The sequence below is a fragment of the Polyodon spathula genome, chromosome 20, assembly GCF_017654505.1.
Source record: "Polyodon spathula isolate WHYD16114869_AA chromosome 20, ASM1765450v1, whole genome shotgun sequence".
In the NCBI taxonomy this organism is placed as follows: domain Eukaryota; kingdom Metazoa; phylum Chordata; class Actinopteri; order Acipenseriformes; family Polyodontidae; genus Polyodon; species Polyodon spathula.
This window is the reverse complement of record NC_054553.1, coordinates 4,815,352-4,836,594: the sequence shown is the minus strand read 5'-3', so window position 1 is coordinate 4,836,594 and position 21,243 is coordinate 4,815,352. Positions and strand designations below refer to the sequence as shown.

General features: G+C 43.7%; 1 protein-coding gene across 2 annotated transcripts; it reads right to left on the bottom strand.

Moving 5' to 3' along the window:
• Window positions 1–441: 441 nt before the first annotated feature.
• On the bottom strand, window positions 442–19,931 carry LOC121295737 (BCL-6 corepressor-like protein 1). Of its 2 annotated transcripts, none has more exons than XM_041220737.1 (13): window positions 19,810–19,931; window positions 15,783–15,894; window positions 13,481–13,574; window positions 9,673–12,345; window positions 9,080–9,206; window positions 7,461–7,865; window positions 6,379–6,632; window positions 5,594–5,863; window positions 4,863–5,029; window positions 4,252–4,397; window positions 3,960–4,037; window positions 3,096–3,288; window positions 442–2,700 (listed from the first exon to the last, which is right to left on the bottom strand). In XM_041220737.1, the coding sequence occupies exons 2-13, from the start codon at window positions 15,866–15,868 to the stop codon at window positions 2,427–2,429; spliced, it is 4,767 nt and encodes a 1,588-aa protein (XP_041076671.1). In that variant the 5' UTR covers window positions 15,869–15,894; window positions 19,810–19,931; the 3' UTR covers window positions 442–2,426. The 2 variants fall into 2 exon arrangements, with proteins under 2 accessions (XP_041076671.1, XP_041076672.1); XM_041220738.1 differs by having other exon boundaries at window positions 13,481–13,571.
• Window positions 19,932–21,243: the final 1,312 nt, after the last annotated feature.

Below are 21,243 nucleotides of genomic sequence, written 5' to 3'. Positions count from 1 at the left end.
AGCCCAAACTGCAGAAGATAACATCTCAGAAACACCACATTCAAATATACAAAATACATATATATATATATATATATATATATATATATATATATATATATATATATATATATATATATATATATATATATATATATATTTGTTTTGTTTTTGTACATTGCAGTTACACCTCCTTTGAATAAAATGAAATCATTTTAATTTCAATTTGAAATATATAAAAGTGCTGTTCTCTGCAGGAGGAAGACCTACCCACAGGATGAGATGTACTGGAGCTGAGCCAGTGTGTTCCAGAGTTTAACCGCTAACACACTTAGAAAACATCTTCAAAGTACTTCTTTCACTACTAAACAGTTCCCCTTGATAGATTATAGTTAGGTTACCCAGAAGATTAAAAAGAAATAAATAAAAAAAAACACTGCCAGCTTAACAATCATGCTTTTATTCTGTTGTTTCTTTAAAAAAAAAAAAAAAAAAAAAGTTTAAAATGTTTTCATTTTAATATCTTTTATCAGCAACAGATCTGCTGTTACTTGTTAACGATGCTGTAAAGTCATTTCGCCTTGTTCTGTTTTTCTACCCAGGACAAGCGGATAACCTACGCTGGAAAACTAAATTCATAATTACTTTTTTTTTTTCCTTTTCTTATAATTTATTTATTTATATAACTTCAAAAGAAAACTTCAAGTGATTGTCAAACACAAAACATCGTTTTTTGTTTTTTTTTGTTGTTTTTTTTTTAGCATCAGGTACAATAAAACTGTACTCTTGCTTGTTAAAATACTTCAGGAAAACAAAATATACTCTGACTGAGCAAAATCTTCCATGGTATGTTCCATAAACAGCACCCAACCATACAGAGCAATCTTGTTAAATCATCTGACACACACACACACACACACACAAAACAAAATATAACAATTATAATAAGATCTATTAAATAAAGCAAGGAAACAAACGCTGAATTACTTTAAATTATAAAACAAATCTCAGTGACCGTGGCACAAGTACATCATCTAGGTAGAGGGGGGGATCGTGGGCTCTGTTCAAATCAGAAGGAGCACAAGCCCTTCTCCTAATTTTGTGCAATTTCTGTCTTTCTCAAAAGCTCCCATTTAAACAGTTTCCAGTAATTCAATCTTGTATCTTCCTGTTTCATTGAAAAGTCTTTGGCAGACCTGGATGAAGGGCAAAAACAATGGAACGGATTCTTGAAACCAGTGTGGTAAACACTTAGCAGTGCTGACACCAAGGCCAGGATCAAATAAAAAATACAGCAACGCTGTAGCCACACGCTATTTAATACAGCACTGTGAAGCTGCTACGGGCTAAAGCATCACTATTCCTGTTTTAATCAGTCCTCATTTTTTTGCCCTTCAATGTATTCTTAGAAGGTGATGGTGTAGCAGGTCAATAACCCCCTTTCTCTGATCTGTATGTCAATACACGAGGCTTCCAAAGGTATAGGATTCAGACGTTACAGTCAGATTCAGATCTGGCCTTTCAGATCTGCTGTATTTACACCCCTGCAAAGACTGCACTTTTTATTTGGAATCGCTTTTTTGACATCTGCACATCTTAGACCCGTCAACATCAAACCAGATGTTTAGTGATTTGTGAGAGCTGGCCAGCAGTGGTTAAAACATTTGAACTAAGAGTACCTGATTTCCGGGTGATAGACAGAACTTACTTTCTGTGCTACTGGGATGTGAACTTGCAAGTAAAGCATTTTCATTTTTAATAATTCAAAACCCTGCTACAGAGCTTACACTGTTAAGGGCTTTCCTGACCGACCATGCCTGCATCCAATCGAAGCTTCATCTGTCTTGGGCGAACAGCATGGGCTGAACCAAATGAACACAATCTACAACCTGCCAAGGAAAACAAACAGCTGAATGGCCCTTTTTGTCCCTCACTGTTTTTGTGCTTATACAGCTGGTGTATGCTGGCTTAATCTTTCTCATACTCCTGGACAGTTCACTCTTCTAACAAGCAGGCAATATTCTCTCTCTCTCTCTCTCTCTCTCTCTCTCTCTCTCTCTCTCTCTCTCTCTCTCTCATGATTTGGTAAACAAGAACACTTCAGGATGCTAACACGACAACAACATAAACCAACAACAACTCTGCTATCATCTTCACCAAAAATATATTATTTTAAAAACAAAACTAAAACAGGATTCTATTAGAGGAGCACTGGCTTTTTTTGTTTTGTTTTTAAACACTGTATGTATAATTATAGATCTAACTCTTACAAATAATAAATTTAATGAGACCTTTTAAATACTGAATATCAGAACGTTGTCTAGCCCTCAGTGCGAATGACGGCCACCCCCTTGCAGGAAAATGGTGGCCACACTTGATCCACGCCCCTGCCCAGATACGCAGCAAAGCAAAGGAAAGCAAATCACAAGTGATAAACCAGAAGGAATTTATCGGTTGGTATTGACGGCTATGTCTGCTTCTCCTCTTAATATTTGTATGGAGGAGCCCAGTAGCCCAAGCAAGTCCGGAACACAGCGCGCCAGCTCAACGGGATCCTGCAGGTCTTTGGGTGGCTGCGTTAGTTGGCTTGCAGATGCCTGTTTATAAAACTCCTCCTTTGGGATGCAGGTGATCTCGAAGTGAGGGTATCGAGCCTGAAATATCCGTGCAGAAACTTTGAGTCGCTTCAGAACATCCGAGAGCAGCAGCCAGTTGCAGGAGCTGTAAAAATAATATAAAAATAAGAGCTGTAAAAAAAGAAATTATACAGTCAGCCACTAGGATCAATTCTATCCTAAGACCATTGGAAGGATATTGTTTTATGCAGTACACTTTCCACATGAGAGGCTCACAGCCTGTTGGAAGGCAAGAGAGATTCTGCACTCAGATATGAAAGCTTCTACAGTGATGCATAACGTTATTACAACTGACTAACAGCTCGGGATGTCTGAAATGTTCCCAGTTACAGAACTAGCTCTTCAGTCATGTAGTTCAAATGAAGCCCACTCACCAGCCACTTACAGTAATAACCCATTTTTAGTTATCAGATCTGGTGCAGCATGCTCTGGAGACCCTCGTGGCAGTAATGAAAGTCTGCTCTTCTGCTGGCTGCTCACCTCTGAGAGATGGAGGTCTGGATGCTGTAGCAAGGCAGCAGGGGCTCCTCTGAGAACTCAAACAGGAATGAGCCTGAGTCCTCATCTTCCTCTTCCTCCTCCTCCTCTCCTCCCTTCTCCTCCTCCTCCTCCTCCTCCTCCTCCTTGGCCGGGGGGGTCAGTAACAAATCCCAGAACACCCCCTTGTCCGTCTCTGAAACACACAAAACATAGTTTTCTTTCAGGTTGGGGGGGCACCAAAACTAAAGAAAAAAAGATTGCAATAGGAATGATACTGGTGCAAGTACTCTAATATACTGGGCTTGTGCCAGCATTACTGGATTAAAATAGAGGAAGGAATGAAACTGATGCAGTCTCCAACAACCTGATTACTGTGCTAGTTACCCCCTCTAGTGGCAGAATTACTTATTTGTTTGTATCTGCACAGGTTACAGTGTATCCCAACAGTCAGAAAAATTGCAAGCAGAGTGGCTAAAATCCCATAATATATTTTCATAAGGACAAACACAAATGTTTTTAAGGAAATACTTTCCCCCAGGGTAAGAATACAAAACCTTAAAACATATAAAAAAAATATATTAAAAGCAGAGAAAAAGCACCTTCCATACTGTGTTTGCATTGACATTTAATTGGCTCTTTAGTCATTACTGTCTGTTTGTTCAGGCTCCCTCTGCTTAAGCGCGTAACTGTCTGCAATCCCAGCACCTCAATAAGCACCTTGGTCACACTGGGGAGGGACAACATTAACATGTGCTGCAGCGTCTGTGAAGCACCAAGGAGCACGCGACCGCTGCAGCAACTCAGAGACACGTCGGATCCTTGATGCAGCAGGACACTTGTGCCCTCTGAATATTTCTCACTTACCAAACACAGAACTGCTGTAGAAATCCCAGCGGATGTTCGGATCTTCCTCGCTGCGATCCAGTAAATCTGCAAAGTACTCTGCAAATGATCGAAATGATAAAAAAGGGGTGTGTTAGAACACAAGAGTGTATCGATCCTCTTCCATGCTGACAGGGTTTGTGGACTATAAACTAAAGCATTCTGATTCCCCTACTGTCTTTTAAAGCTGGTGACAAAACTCCACTCTGTTATGTTCGAGGTCTCTTGTCTCTGCTGCAGTTAGTTTTTCAGAGAGACAAAACCACACGCTTACCAGTCAGATACACTTTCATTGGCTGGCTGCTGGCCAGCTTCATGGCTGACTGTCCCGAGTAAGTGGCGAGCGTGGGGTCAGCCCCGTGGGACAGCAGGATTTGGACCACATTCAGGTTGTCGTTGGCAACAGCATCGTGAATAGGTCTGAAACATCCAAAATTAAGGCTTTTTAAAATTACTTAGAACAGAATATCTTCCCTAGAACCTATAACTGTAGTATTGTAGTAGCTTGCAAAATGCTGAGCCCATCACATTGACCCCGTGGCATCTCATCAAGGTTCAGTACAGCCTACAGTTGACCAATCAGTGAACAAACACAAACAGAATTCGGCCAGTCAGCGTGCAGCAGTGATGCAGTGCAGGCAGACCAGTGACTTGAGCAGCAGCGATGTGCCTAAGAAAGCAGCTCAATTGAATAATTGATTTCAACCAATTAAACCTGGAACGGAACGATACTCCAGAATCAAAACTGCCTACACTTGGTCATACATACTGGCCACAATGCAACACGGGGTTAAATGACTAAACGGAACAGTGAAATAAAACATCGGAAATGTCACTGTGTAAACATGCTTTTCCTTGTTGTTGCACAGGAAGTGCGTGCGTTACCTTGTCCCATCTTGAGAGCTGCAGTTGACATCAGCGCCGTGCTCCACCAGTAACCTGACGATGCTGACCCAGCCCCGGGCGCAGGCCTCGTGCAGGGCTGTGTAGCCGGCGTTGTCACGGTGATTGACCTCACTCACCTCCTTCTCCAGGCAGTAGAGCACCACCTCCTGCGAGACAAGGAGTGGAATTAGCAAAGCAGCACACGAGAGCCAGAGCCAGCGCAGGGCCTCTGCAATAGGTCAAGGTCTGCGTGGCACTGCTTGCACTGTTTCTGCACCCGGTCAAGGGCTTCAGACTCTTCCTTGTTTAGGTTTACTGAAATGTCCAGGTGACAGGAGATTGTACAATTAGGCAAAAAAAAAAAAAAAAAAAAAAAAAAGTCTGTAGGTTTACAACTAGGAACTGTTCATGCAGCTTTAACTCTTTCTTACACGGCAACCTCATATGGAGACGGATTAAAAACACTTCCTTTTAGTCTTTATATGGGGACACATGGAAAACACAAATGCATGATAGACTCGTATGAGGATGCCATTTTTTCCCACATAAAGCAATGCAAATTTTTTTAAAAAAAAATGTTCAATTAAACATATTTATTTACTATGTGTCCACACTTACTTTTTTCATGCATGATAGGGAGGAACTATTTGTAAATGCAAACTTCTGGCTCCTATCATTAAAATAACATACTCAGTTGGGGACGCTCTGATACCTCTGGCTGGAACCTGTACCTGGTAGCCGAGCCGTGCTGCCCTCTGCAGGAGCGTCTCTCCAGCGTTCTTGTTCACAATCAGTCGCCGTGCCTCTGGCGGGGCCGGCCTGCCTGTGGGGGTCTCTGGAGCAGCCCCCCTGGCCACGCTGCTTCTCCTGCCGCACTGGGGAGACCAAGTGCTTTTGGGGACCGCAGCGGGAGAGCCGCAGTCCTGGGATTTCCTCGGAGATGGGCGGTCCCGTTCCAGCCCGCCAGAGTGCTTGACTGGACTTCCTCTCTTAATCTTGACCTTTAAGCACAGTTCAGAGCCCAGTATAGAAACAGCATGGAAACTGAGCAAACCTAATGAGCTACACATGTACAGAAACACCTAATGTGATCATCTCAAGGAAATGGTGTTAACCACCATTTGCCATTTATTACAAAAGTTTAACATTATAAAAGGTAAATGCAAGTTTTAAATCAAAAACAAAAAAGTTATTGTGCATTTAACTACAACATGAAGTTAGGTGTAACTTTCAACTAACAAGACTGCTGTTGGTATGTTCTCCACTAGAGGCCAGTGCAGCTCTACTCTACTCATTAAAACCGTTCTTGCCTGAAACTATTTGCAAAGTTGCCTTGTTTAAAGGGGAGTGCCCCCTTCCTACATTTCAAGCATAACATCTGAGGTGTCAGATGTGCACTGCAGTCAAGACACACCCTGTGGTTAAAAAAGGCACTTAAAGCAAAAACATCTAATCATTTCTTTGTCATGCTGCTTCTGCAGCAACACATGCTCTCCTTTACAATGGCAGGCCCTACCTTTTTCTCCTCTGCATCACCCAAGTGCTTTGTTTTGCACTTTCGTTTTCCCAAAGGCTTTTCCGTCTGCTCCTTCCCGGCTATACCGCAGTGATGCTCTGGCTGCCTGCACTGAGGGCTGGAAGACTGGGAAAGTCTCCGCAGGGATCCAGAGCGAGTGTTGAAGCCGTTCCCTGGACTGGGATCCGGGCTGGAACACTTACAGGACAGAGCCGAGCTGAGTTGGGAACATGCAAGTTGTGCAGTCCTCAAACCTAGTGCAGAAGAACCAGAGATGTACATGTTTCTGATCAAAAGAACACAATTGATTTCTCAGAGAACACACCTGGGAATACAAGACCAAAAGAAGCAATCAAATGAAAAAAAAACCCATCAGATCCACTACTGTTGGGCTTTCAGCTATATTATTCCTTTGTGTCATGAACTATTCCCAGGTCCTTTGAAGCGTTGTTGTTGTGTCACCTGAAAGCCAGCTTTGTATTTTAATTACCCGAATGATGGAAGTTTAAAGTATCATTTTGTTCAGCTGCTGCTTTTACTTGCAACACCTGTGTCCTGTTAGGATACCCTGGGGAACAGGACTGCTTCATTGCCACTAATAAAGATCTTATCACAAATACATCAATTTGGTTCTACGTGAGACTTCATTATGTAGCAACGTGTCCAACTCCATCTGCAACAGTGGCACCAATAGAACAGAAACATAACCCATGCCAGAAATCTAGCCTTACAAAAGAAAAGAAAAATCATAATAATTTACAATAAAATAGTGCAATCTTGCTTACTAGGCTTTTTTGTGAGCTCAATTAGTCATGCCTGATCATAATAATAAAATAATAGACAGCTCAGGTAGGCCGACATTAAGCTACAGCAACCTGGAATTGTTCAAACAGCTATTCAATGAGAGTACTACTGTCATCCCTCTTGTGCTGTTCCGTCCAAAAGTTACCCGAATTTTTAGAACTGGAAACATTTTTAATAAAATAATTTGCTGGTAAGCTCTTTATGCACCCAGTCCGGTTTGCTAGGAAACTGGAAAAGCGAGTATGGCTTCACAAGCCCTCTGTCTGGTTCTAGTGTACCTGCTCGCACCGCTCGCCGGGTCGTGACGACACCCTGCTCAGCCTGCTCCTGTCCTGTCTGATCCCGGTAGGTGACGTACTCCCCGTTCTGGTATTTGCGGTTTTTGCGCCTCTTCCTCTTCTTTCTGGCAGGGCTCTCCTCCATGCTCTCGTACCCCACCGCTGCCTGCACCAGCCCCGCCGCGCTGGCTCGAGGTCTGCCCCTGGCTGCTCGCGGGCGCTCCGGTGGCTTGAGTGGGTGGGGGGTGAGGGAAGAGGGGCTCCTGGGGTCTTTGTGAGCCGTGGCCCGCCGGCCACGCCTCAGCTTGGGGGTGGTCTCCATGGGCACTCCTTCCTTAGCCGACCAGTCCACATGCACATCTTTCTGCAAAGTGCGATCATTGTCCTCGTTCCCTGGACAGCCACCTGGAGTCACACAGAAAATGAAGGATGATAATCTGATACATGGTTGATAATGGTCAAAAATGAGTTATGGTAATAATTTGGTTTGCTGATAATGTAGCTGTGGTCTCTGTGGATTTGCCATTGCACAGCAGTGTTTAATAACGCACAGTGAAAGCATGGCAAACCATGGTAAATGCATCCTATAATCATGGGAAAAGCATGGGGGGAAAACTGCAAAATTGCCATGGAATTGCCATGATCCTAGACCTCAAACGTTAATACACACACATGCACAAGCACTTTATATTGACCCAAAAAGCAACAATCATGCTATTCAGTCCTTTTCACAGCCACTGTCCACATAATAAACTTCCATGCACCAATGCAAGCCCCAGGGTCTTTTTTAATTTACAGGTACTGCCAGAATGATCGGGCTGAAAGGAGAAGCTGTCTTTCATTATGTGCTGCTAAAATCCAGCACAATAGGCTGCTAAGGTGTAATCCACTTTCTAATACGACAGCCAGCAAGCCTGAAAGAAACTTCAGGAAAGGAAGCCAGTGGGGATGCTTCTCTGCAATAACAGCACTAATAGATACCTTGAGGTATTATCTACTGTCATTATGTGGGAACCTATAGTTATATTAGCACATACACACCTACATTTGTACAGCCCAATAACATGCAATCCAACTTCATGTGGCATAATGCAATATTTTAAAACACGCACACAAAGCAGCAAATATATCAAACCGACAAATTGTAAATGAGCTGTCGCTGCTTGAAATATATATGATTACAGAATATATACTAATTCAGCTACAACATGTTAATTATGGAAACAAGCGAACTTGAATATAAACATATTTTAAAAGCAAAGGTTAAACAGTTAAGTGTGTATAATATTCATTCTCTGTTGAGAAATAAATCCCACGTACAAAAATACATATACATAATTGAAACACACAGCTGGGGAATGGCAGAGGAGACAGAAAGCATTTATCAGCATCCTTGAACAGTATACCACTACACTAGACTCATCGTTATTCCTCCTTACTGAAGCATTGCCTGTAAACTCATCACTCGACTGGTAACTCAGACTTTCAGAAAACAAGAACAGTCAAAGCGTGGATACACACAGCAAGCACGGTCCACATTGTGAAGCCAACAGTTGTTTTATATGAGAACCAGCAGATTCTAACTGAATTCTACCTGCTGCTTCAGCCCTGTGCCCTACCTGTGTCCTTCAGTGATACAGATCCCAGCTTTGGCATTCTCCCCCGTCTCCTCCTTTTCCGCTTCACTTCTTCAGTTTGTGTTTCCCCCACACTCTCCTCCAAAGCAGTCGCCCTCCTCTTCCTTCGCTGCAAGCACAAACAGCACCCGCCACAGAAACGGGTGAGCCATCAACAGCACAGGACCTGGACTGAACTGCCACACTGCAGGAAAGAGCAGTCTGCAATGCAACTCTGGAACATATTACTGTGGATTTCCCAGTAGAAATTCCTCTGTACTTCATACAGGCCATCAGTACTCAATTCACACACTGATTTTGGTATGACTGTGTAGGGATGGAAACAAGACTCTCTTTGCATAGCAGTTCAAACTGTTATTCAAGGGGAGTACTACTGTCACCCTCTAAACCCACATAAGTCTATGAACAAAATCTTAAGAAATAAATGCATTTCCACTGTATCTTCTATTACATGCATCTGTACTCTATCTCATTTAACACCACCCCAAAGTCCTGATTACTGTAGTGCATATCTAACAAGAAGTGCAAAGGCAAAAGGCTTCAATGTATTGCAATAATCAATACCAGAACAGTACCTTCTTTACAGGAGGCTCCTGTTCAATGGTATCGCTTCCCTCCTCTTTTTTTTGGATGCACTTTCTTTTCTTCTTCTCCGAGGCGGGTGAATGTTCTGCCTTCTTTTTCAATGCAGTTCCTTTCTTTTTGCCGACTGTTCCCTTTACCTTCGCTGGCTTCTTGGGCTCTTTGGTTCCGTTTTTCTTCTCTACGGCAGCAGCAGCACACTGCTCCTTCAAGATGGATAAAGCAATCCCTTCCAGCTTCATGCTGGGAGAGAGACCCTTCGACTTCTGATCCTCCTCTCTCACCCCCAACTCTTCAACCTCTTGGAGGCTTTGAGATTCGCCAACAAGAGTCTCCTTCTTGCTACAGCTGTCCGGAGTCAGGTCACTCGATCTAGAGACAGCTAAGCCCTCGTCCACAAGTTTGGGTTCAACTGTACCTTCCCCAGACGGATGTCCTTGGGTACTATTTGAAGTATGTCCTTTATTTCGTTTGAGTTCGGTCAGTCTCTCATCTCCTTTCTCTGCTTTGGGATGCAAATGCGCTATGCTTGCTTCTCTAGATCTGGTCTGGTTTTCAGTGCTGGAGGCTGTGTCAGGTTTTTTGGACTCTAAAGTCATCTGCTTGCAATCATCCCCACAAGCAGCCCCTGTTATCTCCATCGATTTCCTTTTAACTATGGACTCCAGGTTGGACAAGGGGGTCCTGACTTTCTTACCCTTCTCTTCCACTCCTCGGTGGGAATTTAAGGGAGCAGTGAGATGAGGAGTGCTTTGCAAAAGGATGTTTTCACTGCTGCTGGCCACCCTGTCCTTAAGACTTCCAGGGATGGGGTTTGTCTGTGCCAAGGAGATGCAAGTGCTAGGCAGCAGTGCTGGCTGCTGGAGCACAGGTCTCTCTTCAGGGGGTGGCGTTGAGCCCAGAGATTTATCGTTAGTGAATTTGTAATGAGGGTATAAAGCAGTGGGATCCGATAAGGCTATTGGAAATGCATCGTTGGATGGACTTGGCATGTTGCCTGCTGGAAAACCATTGCTGTTGGGGCTCCTGGAGACCAACTTTTGGGGGACATCCTTGGTCACATGGGGGGCCTTCTTTACCCCACATGCCAAGGTCATCTTCTCTCCTTGGTCGATGATGGAGATGGTTTCCTGTTTTGCGATGCTAAGGAGATCATCCACAAAAGCACCTTTGCCGTCTTTGCCCCGCAGAGTGGAAGCCAGAACTGGGTTAGCCACCCCAACGTAAGTTCCTGGTACAGCACTGATGGAACTCTGTAAAGGGTTCTTCGCCCAGGATCCTGAAGCTTCCAGTGTCTGGGAAGTCAGACGGTCCCCAGACTTCTTTGGAGGAGCACCACCATTTCTTAAGTAGTCCGGAAAGACCACAAAAGGAGGTGCTACACCCAAACTGGTGGTGTGGCTTTGAGGTAATCGTTTCACAAATGTGGAATCGCTCCTGCCCCCCTCTGCTGGGGTCAGCACTGGCATTGGCGGAGTCTTTCGAAGGTCTTTTAGGGTCTTCGAACGCTTGGACTTGGCAGACAAGTCAAGAGGCAGGTCCCTGACTTCAGGCGGAGGGACAACTGTCTGTTCCTCAAGACGAGGTGGAGATTTCAACTGAGTATAGGCTAGGGAGGGTTTATCAACGCAGTGTTGTAGGGGCCTGTGTTCTACATGGCTCGGCAGACCGGTGTGAGCCGGCAGGCTGGTCAGAGCGAGGGTGCTGGGAGGGTGGTAGCAGATTGGAGAATTAGGAGACAGAGGAAGAGGCGGAGGAGCAGAAGCCAACATGGGCTGCTTCAAAGAAAGAGTTACAGATGACGCCACAGAAACAGGAGGGGAGTAGAACTCTGTGCCAGGTTTGGAATGCTTGCTGCTAGATGCAGAGCTGGAGGGAGAGCGGCTACACAGAGGCTTGTCATTACTGGAAGGGAATTTGGGATTGACAGAGAGGGTTCTGCTCACAGAGAAATGGTAAGGATAGGAACACAGCTGCGTCGTCATGCTGGGACTCGAGCTGTGGTGCTGTCGGTCTAGCATGAACTGGGATGCTGTTGCTTCTCTTAATGCTGCTATGGGGCTCAAAGTGGCAGGCAGTGTTACCTTACACAGAGGGGGTACATAGTTTGTAGATGGCAGAAAGGCCAGAGGTTGGCCTCGGTTAAGAATCGAAGGGCACTGAAATGCTGGTGGAAGATTGACCAATGGCTGGGCCTGGGCTGCTGGTAGATTCATTCTCTTTGCAGGGTTGGCTGCGCTCAAGCTAGGGTTCAGAGGCAAAGCCGGACCGTCCACATTCCAACCAGGACAGGGCTGCCCTGGAAAGGATGCAGCTCCATCCAAGCTTGGTGTGGGAGCTTCAGCTTTCTGGTAAAGTGCTCTGTTCACGGGGGTGCGATAAGATGATGAGGTGCAGTTCTGTAGCTGGACAGGGCGGGCTTCAGGAAACGTTGTTAACCTGCTGCCCTTGTGAATTACATCTGGACTTCTGGAGTCCCGAGAGCTCTCCGGCTCCGGCTGCTGGCTCGATGGATCTGAGGGTGTGGCCTGCTTCTCCAGTGTGAGCTCTGAGGATGGGGTGTATGGTGGTGGGTCACCTGTGATGCTCTCCGGAACTTCTGTAGAAGCACCGACTTCTTTATCAACAGTGCTTCCATCACCATTGTTCATCCGAGTGCAGTCATCCTAGAAGAGAGAAAGAAAATACTTATTCAAATGCTTATATTCCTATTACACCCCCAATAAATCTTGTCCTAAATCAGCTTTGAACTTAATATTTTACAGAGGAGAACATTGAACTATGCTAAAGGGGGGGCTCCCAAGTGGCGCATCTGGTAAAGGCACTCCACGTGGAGTGCAGGATGTGCCCCATAGCCTGGACGTCGCTGGTTTGAGTCCAGGCTATTCCATTGCCGACCACGGATAGGAGTTCCCAGGGGGTGGCACATAACTGTCCGAGCGCCGCCTGGGGGGAGGTTAGGTCGGGCAGGGTGTCCTCAGCTCACCGTGCACCAGCGACCCTCATAGTCTGGCTGGACGCCTGCGGGATTGCCTGTAAGCTGCCTGCAGCAGTGTTGTCCTCCGACGTTGTAGCTCTGAGGAGGCTGCATGGTGAGTCTGCAGCATGAAAAGAAGCGGGTGGCTGACGGCACACTCTTCAGAGGACAGTGTGTTCGTCTTCGCCGCTCCCAAGTGAGCGCAGGTGTGGCAGCGGTGAGCCGAGCTTAAATAATAATTGGATATTCTAAATTGGGAGAAAATAATATAAAATAACTGGCGACTACTAAATTAAAAAATGAAAATAAATAAATATGCTAAAGGGACCCAGCACATATATGAAGAGTAATGCGCTTATTTTTATCATTAGGTTGCTCAATGCAATTTAACCTCTACTGACACCCTGCTCACTGGAATCTGAGAGTTTCAACTCATCCAGCTGCAAAGAACGACAGCATCTTTCATGTACACCCACCTACAAAGTATACAGGACACTAGCATGCTACCGGTTGCAACGGAAACCGATCTAGTATCAAATATACCTGCTTTTCAAAACTAAAATACTTACACTATTTTAACTTAAGCACTGGAATATTTGAACAGAAGGAAGTATTTTTCTCTGCCCCTTTTTGTTTCTATAAGCTGAAATGCCAGTGGACACTTTGCTAGTAGAGTATCATTAATTTTGATTACAACCAATTGTGCCATGCTGTTTGCAAAAGTATACTAGGTGACTCACAAGATAAGCATAGTCTACCTTTTAACAAGAAGAAATGTACAGTTTAAAAAGCTCAAAAGGAGAGTCCAGTTTCCTGTGCGTTACCTGCGTAACAGTGCTGGTAACACAACATTCCTTCACAACTGTTCGCTGTGAGGCTGCGTTAGTTGAATCCTCTTCTGTGAAGGATGCTCTCCTGCTGATTAAAGACAACATATTATACAGGGCTACTGATTTTCCGTGATCGTGGAATTAGGCATTTTGGGAATGGAATTTTGCAGTGCTGTCTTTTTCTCCTTGCAAATTTTTTTCAGTTTTTTTTTTCTGCACTACACCCAGCCAATTTGAGTTAATTCATCATGTGACTATCCTGATGTCATTCGATTGCTCATGTACGAGTCAATACCATTCAAAGATCATAGTGCCGGTCGTCAACGCGGAGAGAACAAGAAAGCAAAAAAGAGGCCAACAAAAACTGGCAAAGCACTGCATTCTTCTGTGCCGAAAAACTGAGACCCAAGGTGCTCAAGGCAGGGCTTTCCCGAAGTAAGGAAGCTAAATAAATTGTGTATTTCACTATTGCTTATTTTATTTATTCCCACTCTACCTGCATTTAATAAAGCTATAATCAGCAACGTTAAACCATGACCGTTTTGTTTTTTATTAGATGATTTTACCTGACCATGAAGAAAGGAGCTCAAAGCTATTTTTCTAGCTACACATTCCTTAAAGGAAATGGATCGCTTTTCTGTGTAAAGGATGTCGTCACTACACTACGTACTGTTTCATGAAGGCAGAATTAGCAGAGATTAATTACGTGTTTACATTAAAAGCAGTGCTATTTAAATCACACTCGGGCGACACACAGAAGTGAACCTGTGTAGCAACAAGTCGGTCAACAGACTTTATCAAAGTGCTTCTTATTTTCTCCTCGTTACTGTAATGCCAGTAAAACACTAAACTTCACTTGTGAACAGGGTTACTCTCACATGACAATGCTGGACTGTTAAAACTGTCTCATATTTTTATTGTTATTGTAATGCTAGCAATAAGCTAAACAGGTCTTTTCAAAACCCCTTCATCTGTAGGCTGAACTACAGTGTCGGTGGAAGACTGTATATCCGATTCTCACAACAGTGCGGGACATTTGTTTTCTGAACTGTTTTAATATAACTACGTTTCCCTGCTTATTTTAATGCCAGCAATGAGCCAAGTGATGTTTATAAGCATTCTGACATGGAAGTGTCTTCAGTTGCTTTAATTGCTATTACAACAATAAGAGGTAAATCTTGGCTTTAATATTTTTTTTTTTTTTTTTTTTTTTTAATTAATTTACTTATTTTAACTATAAACATTATATTTATGTTCAAATGCCATGTTTAATTATGAATAAATTGATCAAAAGTGGAAAAAAAAAAATTATATTCCCCAGAATGGAAAATCAGTAGCCCTAAACATTTGAGGTCACATTGTTAGTGTAATACCAAGTGTTGAGTTTTAACCACTATTACAAATGTATTTTTGCAAATTCTATACATTGTCCGCAGCCCTCATAATGCCACCTCTTTTCAAGTGTTTAAAGTGTTGAAGTCTTCTTTCAGCAACCCCTGGGCCACTGCTGCGCTTTCCACTTCACAAATGATTCAGGATAACCTAATCAGTTTCCATTCTGATCTTGTTAGCGGATGCGAATCCTGCGGATTCCTCCCTAAGATGAGCAATTAGCAGCTTGTTGAGTGTGGCTGTGGATCAGGGCTGAGGTGCCTTGTTTTACAGGAAACTAATTACACAGAAACTGGCTTTGCTTAGGGACCCTCGTCACACTGCACCTAGCATTGCCACTGGCTCAGATATGAAAAAGGCGAGGGAAGGGGAAAGGGGAAATACGCTAAATGCTTATGGACATAGAAATATTTAAGCCCTCTCACACACCATTTTACCTTGTTTTGAGTGTACTGGGATTTCAACCCTAGACCTAACTCACTATGATCTCCCACTAAGGATATTTCTTCCTAAAACTTTTTTTTTAGTAACTTCGCTAGCATGCAATTAGCTATATATAAACACAGGACACAATCATCAATTAATATAAAAAAACAACGACAGAATAGGCAATAATACTGAAAGAAGCGTAACAAATTCTTAGATAAATGTTTTGCCTACCAGTCTTACTCATGAAATGTTTGTCAAATAAGATTTCTTTTAGTTCTATTACAGCACACTGTGTAGGACACAAAAATGCACCCCCATCCTTTGCACACGGTAGCTCGTTTGGGATAGTCTGCAGAGAAGGTTTCTGAGTGAATGTTTCAAGGGTGTGCCGATTTTCTGTATATGCTTAGGGGGCATCGTCCCAGACCTCTACATCTACACTGGATGACCCCCCCCACCAGGCTCCTAACCTCACCTTTCCTCGTTGATCCCACACATCCGGATGTGATCGTTGCTGACCCAGTCGTGCACACTGCTGCAGAGTGGAGGAGCCGAGACCATGGCAGACAGGCTGAGCACAGTACAGTCTGAAACACAGAGCACAGGGAGCCCTCAGCATTACAATCTGAGCACCGCGCAGTCTGAAACACAGAGCACATGGGTCTCAGCATTACAATCTGAGCACCGCGCAGTCTGAAATACAGAGCACATGGGTCTCAGCATTACAATCTGAGCACCGTGCAGTCTGAAACACAGAGCACATGGGTCTCAGCATTACATTCTGAGCACAGTACAGTCTGAAACACAGAGCACATGGGTCTCAGCATTACAATCTGAGCACCGTGCAGTCTGAAACACAGAGCACATGGGTCTCAGCATTACATTCTGAGCACCGTGCAGTCTGAAACACAGAGCACATGGGTCTCAGCATTACAATCTGAGCACCATGCAGTCTGAAACACAGAGCACATGGGTCTCAGCATTACATTCTGAGCACAGCACAGTCTGAAACACAGAGCACATGGGTCTCAGCATTACATTCTGAGCACCGTGCAGTCTGAAACACAGAGCACATGGGTCTCAGCATTACAATCTGAGCACCGTGCAGTCTGAAACACAGAGCACATGGGTCTCAGCATTACATTCTGAGCACCGTGCAGTCTGAAACACAGAGCACATGGGTCTCAGCATTACAATCTGAGCACCGTGCAGTCTGAAACACAGAGCACATGGGTCTCAGCATTACAATCTGAGCACCGCGCAGTCTGAAACACAGAGCACATGGGTCTCAGCATTACAATCTGAGCACCGCGCAGTCTGAAACACAGAGCACATGGGTCTCAGCATTACAATCTGAGCACCTGCGCAGTCTGAAACACAGAGCACATGGGTCTCAGCATTACAATCTGAGCACCGTGCAGTCTGAAACACAGAGCACATGGGTCTCAGCATTACATTCTGAGCACAGTACAGTCTGAAACACAGAGCACATGGGTCTCAGCATTACAATCTGAGCACCGTGCAGTCTGAAACACAGAGCACATGGGTCTCAGCATTACATTCTGAGCACCGTGCAGTCTGAAACACAGAGCACATGGGTCTCAGCATTACAATCTGAGCACCATGCAGTCTGAAACACAGAGCACATGGGTCTCAGCATTACATTCTGAGCACAGCACAGTCTGAAACACAGAGCACATGGGTCTCAGCATTACATTCTGAGCACCGTGCAGTCTGAAACACAGAGCACATGGGTCTCAGCATTACAATCTGAGCACCGTGCAGTCTGAAACACAGAGCACATGGGTCTCAGCATTACAATCTGAGCACCGTGCAGTCTGAAACACAGAGCACATGGGTCTCAGCATTACAATCTGAGCACCGTGCAGTCTGAAACACAGAGCACATGGGTCTCAGCATTACAATCTGAGCACCGCGCAGTCTGAAACACAGAGCACATGGGTCTCAGCATTACAATCTGAGCACCTGCGCAGTCTGAAACACAGAGCACATGGGTCTCAGCATTACAATCTGAGCACCTTGCAGTCTGAAACACAGAGCACATGGGTCTCAGCATTACAGTCTGAGCACCGTGCAGTCTGAAACACAGAGCACATGGATCTCAGCATTACATTCTGAGCACCGTGCAGTCTGAAACACAGAGCACATGGGTCTCAGCATTACAATCTAAGCACCAGTGCAGTCTGAAACACAGAGCACATGGGTCTCAGCATTACAATCTGAGCACCGCGCAGTCTGAAACACAGAGCACATGGGTCTCAGCATTACAATCTGAGCACCTGCGCAGTCTGAAACACAGAGCACATGGGTCTCAGCATTACAATCTGAGCACCGCGCAGTCTGAAACACAGAGCACATGGGTCTCAGCATTACAATCTGAGCACCTGCGCAGTCTGAAACACAGAGCACATGGGTCTCAGCATTACATTCTCAGCACCGTGCAGTCTGAAACACAGAGCACATGGGTCTCAGCATTACAATCTGAGCACCGTGCAGTCTGAAACACAGAGCACATGGGTCTCAGCATTACAATCTGAGCACCGTGCAGTCTGAAACACAGAGCACATGGGTCTCAGCATTACATTCTGAGCACCGTGCAGTCTGAAACACAGAGCACATGGATCTCAGCATTACATTCTGAGCACCGTGCAGTCTGAAACACAGAGCACATGGGTCTCAGCATTACAATCTGAGCACCGTGCAGTCTGAAACACAGAGCACATGGGTCTCAGCATTACAATCTGAGCACCATGCAGTCTGAAACACAGAGCACATGGGTCTCAGCATTACAATCTGAGCACAATAGGTCAACATACACAAGATAAATTTAGTCAGAACATACTGGAGTCTATTCAATTAATCTAATACCACTGTATTTTAAAAAATGTTGGCATTTACATGTATTTACTGACAGTTAAGTAAAATTATTTACTGAGTGAGTTAAGAAAAATGTTAAGCGCTTGTGAAATGAGAGGCAATGGGTTTTATTTAATGATCACAGATATTCCAACATATGCTAGCATTTCATTGTGTGCATGGCATCATTCTCAGCTGATGTCAAAGACACTGAATGTGTGCTACAAACAAAGACTGCAGAATGTGTGCGTATCAAAAACAAAGCAAGCAAACAAAGTCTCCGATTTGAAAACTGCATTGTCCTCATACAAGCTCCTGCACCGGGAAACGCATTTTGAACCAGGATGTTTAAAAGCAGGTGACGCTGGAATTCAGCAGTATTCCTAGTCAGAACTGCGAAATATGAGCCACTGACGTGAAGCAGGTGGAACTATAAACAGCAGATACTCAGAAACAGTCTTCAGTTAGGAGTAAACACCAGCATGTCTCAGGAAAGCGATATCTCGGTATAATCAACGGGATGATTAAGCGTATGAGTAGATGATCTTTTTCAACTAACAACTAACCAAGCCGCACGCCCATTTAAATACTCGGTTGATAACAGTAATATTTCATGAAACGAAAAAGCACGTTCAAATGAATGTCTTCAAGTAGCAGAGTTCAGTCGCATTTGGTACAATAAGAAGCTAACAGAGAAGTTACCACAACCTACCAAAACCAACCCAGATTGTGAGGTTTTTTTTTGTTTGTTTGTTTGTTTATTTGTGTGTGTCTCACTGAGACAACTGCGTTTTATTTTTAGTGAGGTTACGAGGCTACTTCCTTTTCCCAGATTATTTTAAACTAGTTATAAAGTATATATCTGAACACTTTCTGTGAACACATACACGTCAAACCAAACAAAAGCCGTGAAGCCATTTACACATTCTGGTGCCTGTCATAAGCCGTGTTTGTAACCTCACACAGCGTTCATAACTGCACCGTCTGTATTAACAGCATCAAATCGAATAGCACGGGCACAGAACACATTTAAGAGTCTCAAATAAAAACAGAAGCTGGAACAATTACAACTCTGTTTTTTTTTTAAAAGACATAAACATACGTTTACCTCTTTGAATATGTTTATTTTAAATACTCCCGACTGGTGCATGCAGAAGTCCCTTTTCACAGTATTCGCAATTCAGGAATACGAAGCATAAAGTTCCAGTCACCATGTAAAAGTCAACTTCGTACAGCCTATTAATAAAGGCATTACATCTCTCAAATGTAGCCTATTCAAAATAACACCGCACAAGCGATTTAAATTAAACCGATCCCTGCGCAGCAAAGTCAACCAGGCTCCGACTGGACTGGCTAGTGCACTGCTTGATTTTTTTTTTTAAATATGTTAATTTAATATAAATCCAGAAAAACAGTACAACCTGACAACTACAGCATCGCCATCTGGGTATCTAGTATGATGGTAAAAATACTCCGGATCGAACAGATTCACGTCGACGAGTCTAGCTAGCGCTGACTAAATTCGTAGCTTAACAATTTATTTCAAAATGCATCAACAAACACATTTTCGCCGGTCTGATTTGATTTTACACAAAATGACATTAAACGGAGAGTCAATTGCGTACCCCTTCGATCCGGTTCGGTTTAGTTATCGAATATCGTCCGTTTTTCGGTTCCGAAAGTCCAAAGGGGTTTCGTCAAGGCACTCCGTACCGTATCTCTTCTCTGATGGGAGAGAGGGACAGATGGAAAGAGAAGCGTCTGGGACTTGTAGTGTTTCAGTCCCCACGCCCCTTTAGTGAGAAGTGGAATTAAGGAGGAGTAGGGACTACGCGCCCCAGCATGCACCGCAGGAAAACAGCCGCTCAAGGGGAAAGGCGATCGCAACGGTGCGCTAAACTGAAAAAGCTCAAGCAGCAAAGTGAAAACAGAGATAAGAGAGAAAAAAAATGCTCGTACGCTTGTTTGTGAAAAATAATAAATACAAAAAACAACGGATTGATTAAAAACGCTTCACCGGCAGCGTAAGCAGACACAATAAAGTGAGTTTTAAGTGGATTAAGAACAGCAACAACCCTCAGCATTACTGCACAATAAACACGGGTGACAGAATGTCCTGACATGTTTGTCAATGCAGAATGCGTTTCTTTATTGCAGTCCTAAACACCGTCCAATTTCTAAACACCGTCATATTTTTAAATAAACGCATATATATATATATATATATATATATATATATATATATATATATATATATATATATATATATATATATATATATGACACAAAACAAGAAGGTGTCATAGTGTTGCAATCAAAGAAAACACGAAGCAGCATCATAAAGACGCTTGTTCGATTTTCGTTAAGTCGTGAGTCAAATTAAAACCTTAAAATAAACATATTAAAATGGTTATCACGTTATTCTTCCTATATTCTCCATACAAGTTTGCCCATGCCCTCTGCTGAAGGTTACTTTGAAACAGTATCTTAATTCTTAACCTTGGTGAATTTTAAACAACACGACCTATGCACTGAATAGCCGCTGATACTGGTGTATGCCATCACCGAACGACAGACAATGTGTAGCCGAATGTACGCAGACATGCACTCTGACAAAACTTGCAATTAGGAGAAAAAAATGCGATGATAGAAATCTGCGTTTTCTCGCAGCTGGACATCACACGTCTTTTCTTGTCCCGTATTGCCGGTTGAACGATATAACGTAATACTTTGACGAGCTATAACTGTAGCGCCCTGTATCCGCACGACATTGCCGGTATTTAATTGTCTTGCAAACAAGGTGTCAATCAAATGACCAGAAATGCCTGACTTGGAATAAAAAATAATGCTACTAATGGGAAAACTGGAACAACATGTTTGCATTCTAGTGAAGCACAACAAATATGTTTATTTCTATATATTTTTTAAAATAAGCCAAAGCTACATTCGGTAGCCGATGCATGGAATATTTAATACCATCCTCTACCGGCCAAGTCATGTGAGCTGAACTAACCCAGCGTAGCGACAGAGGCGTGTACCGTGTACTAGAGAGAGATGTG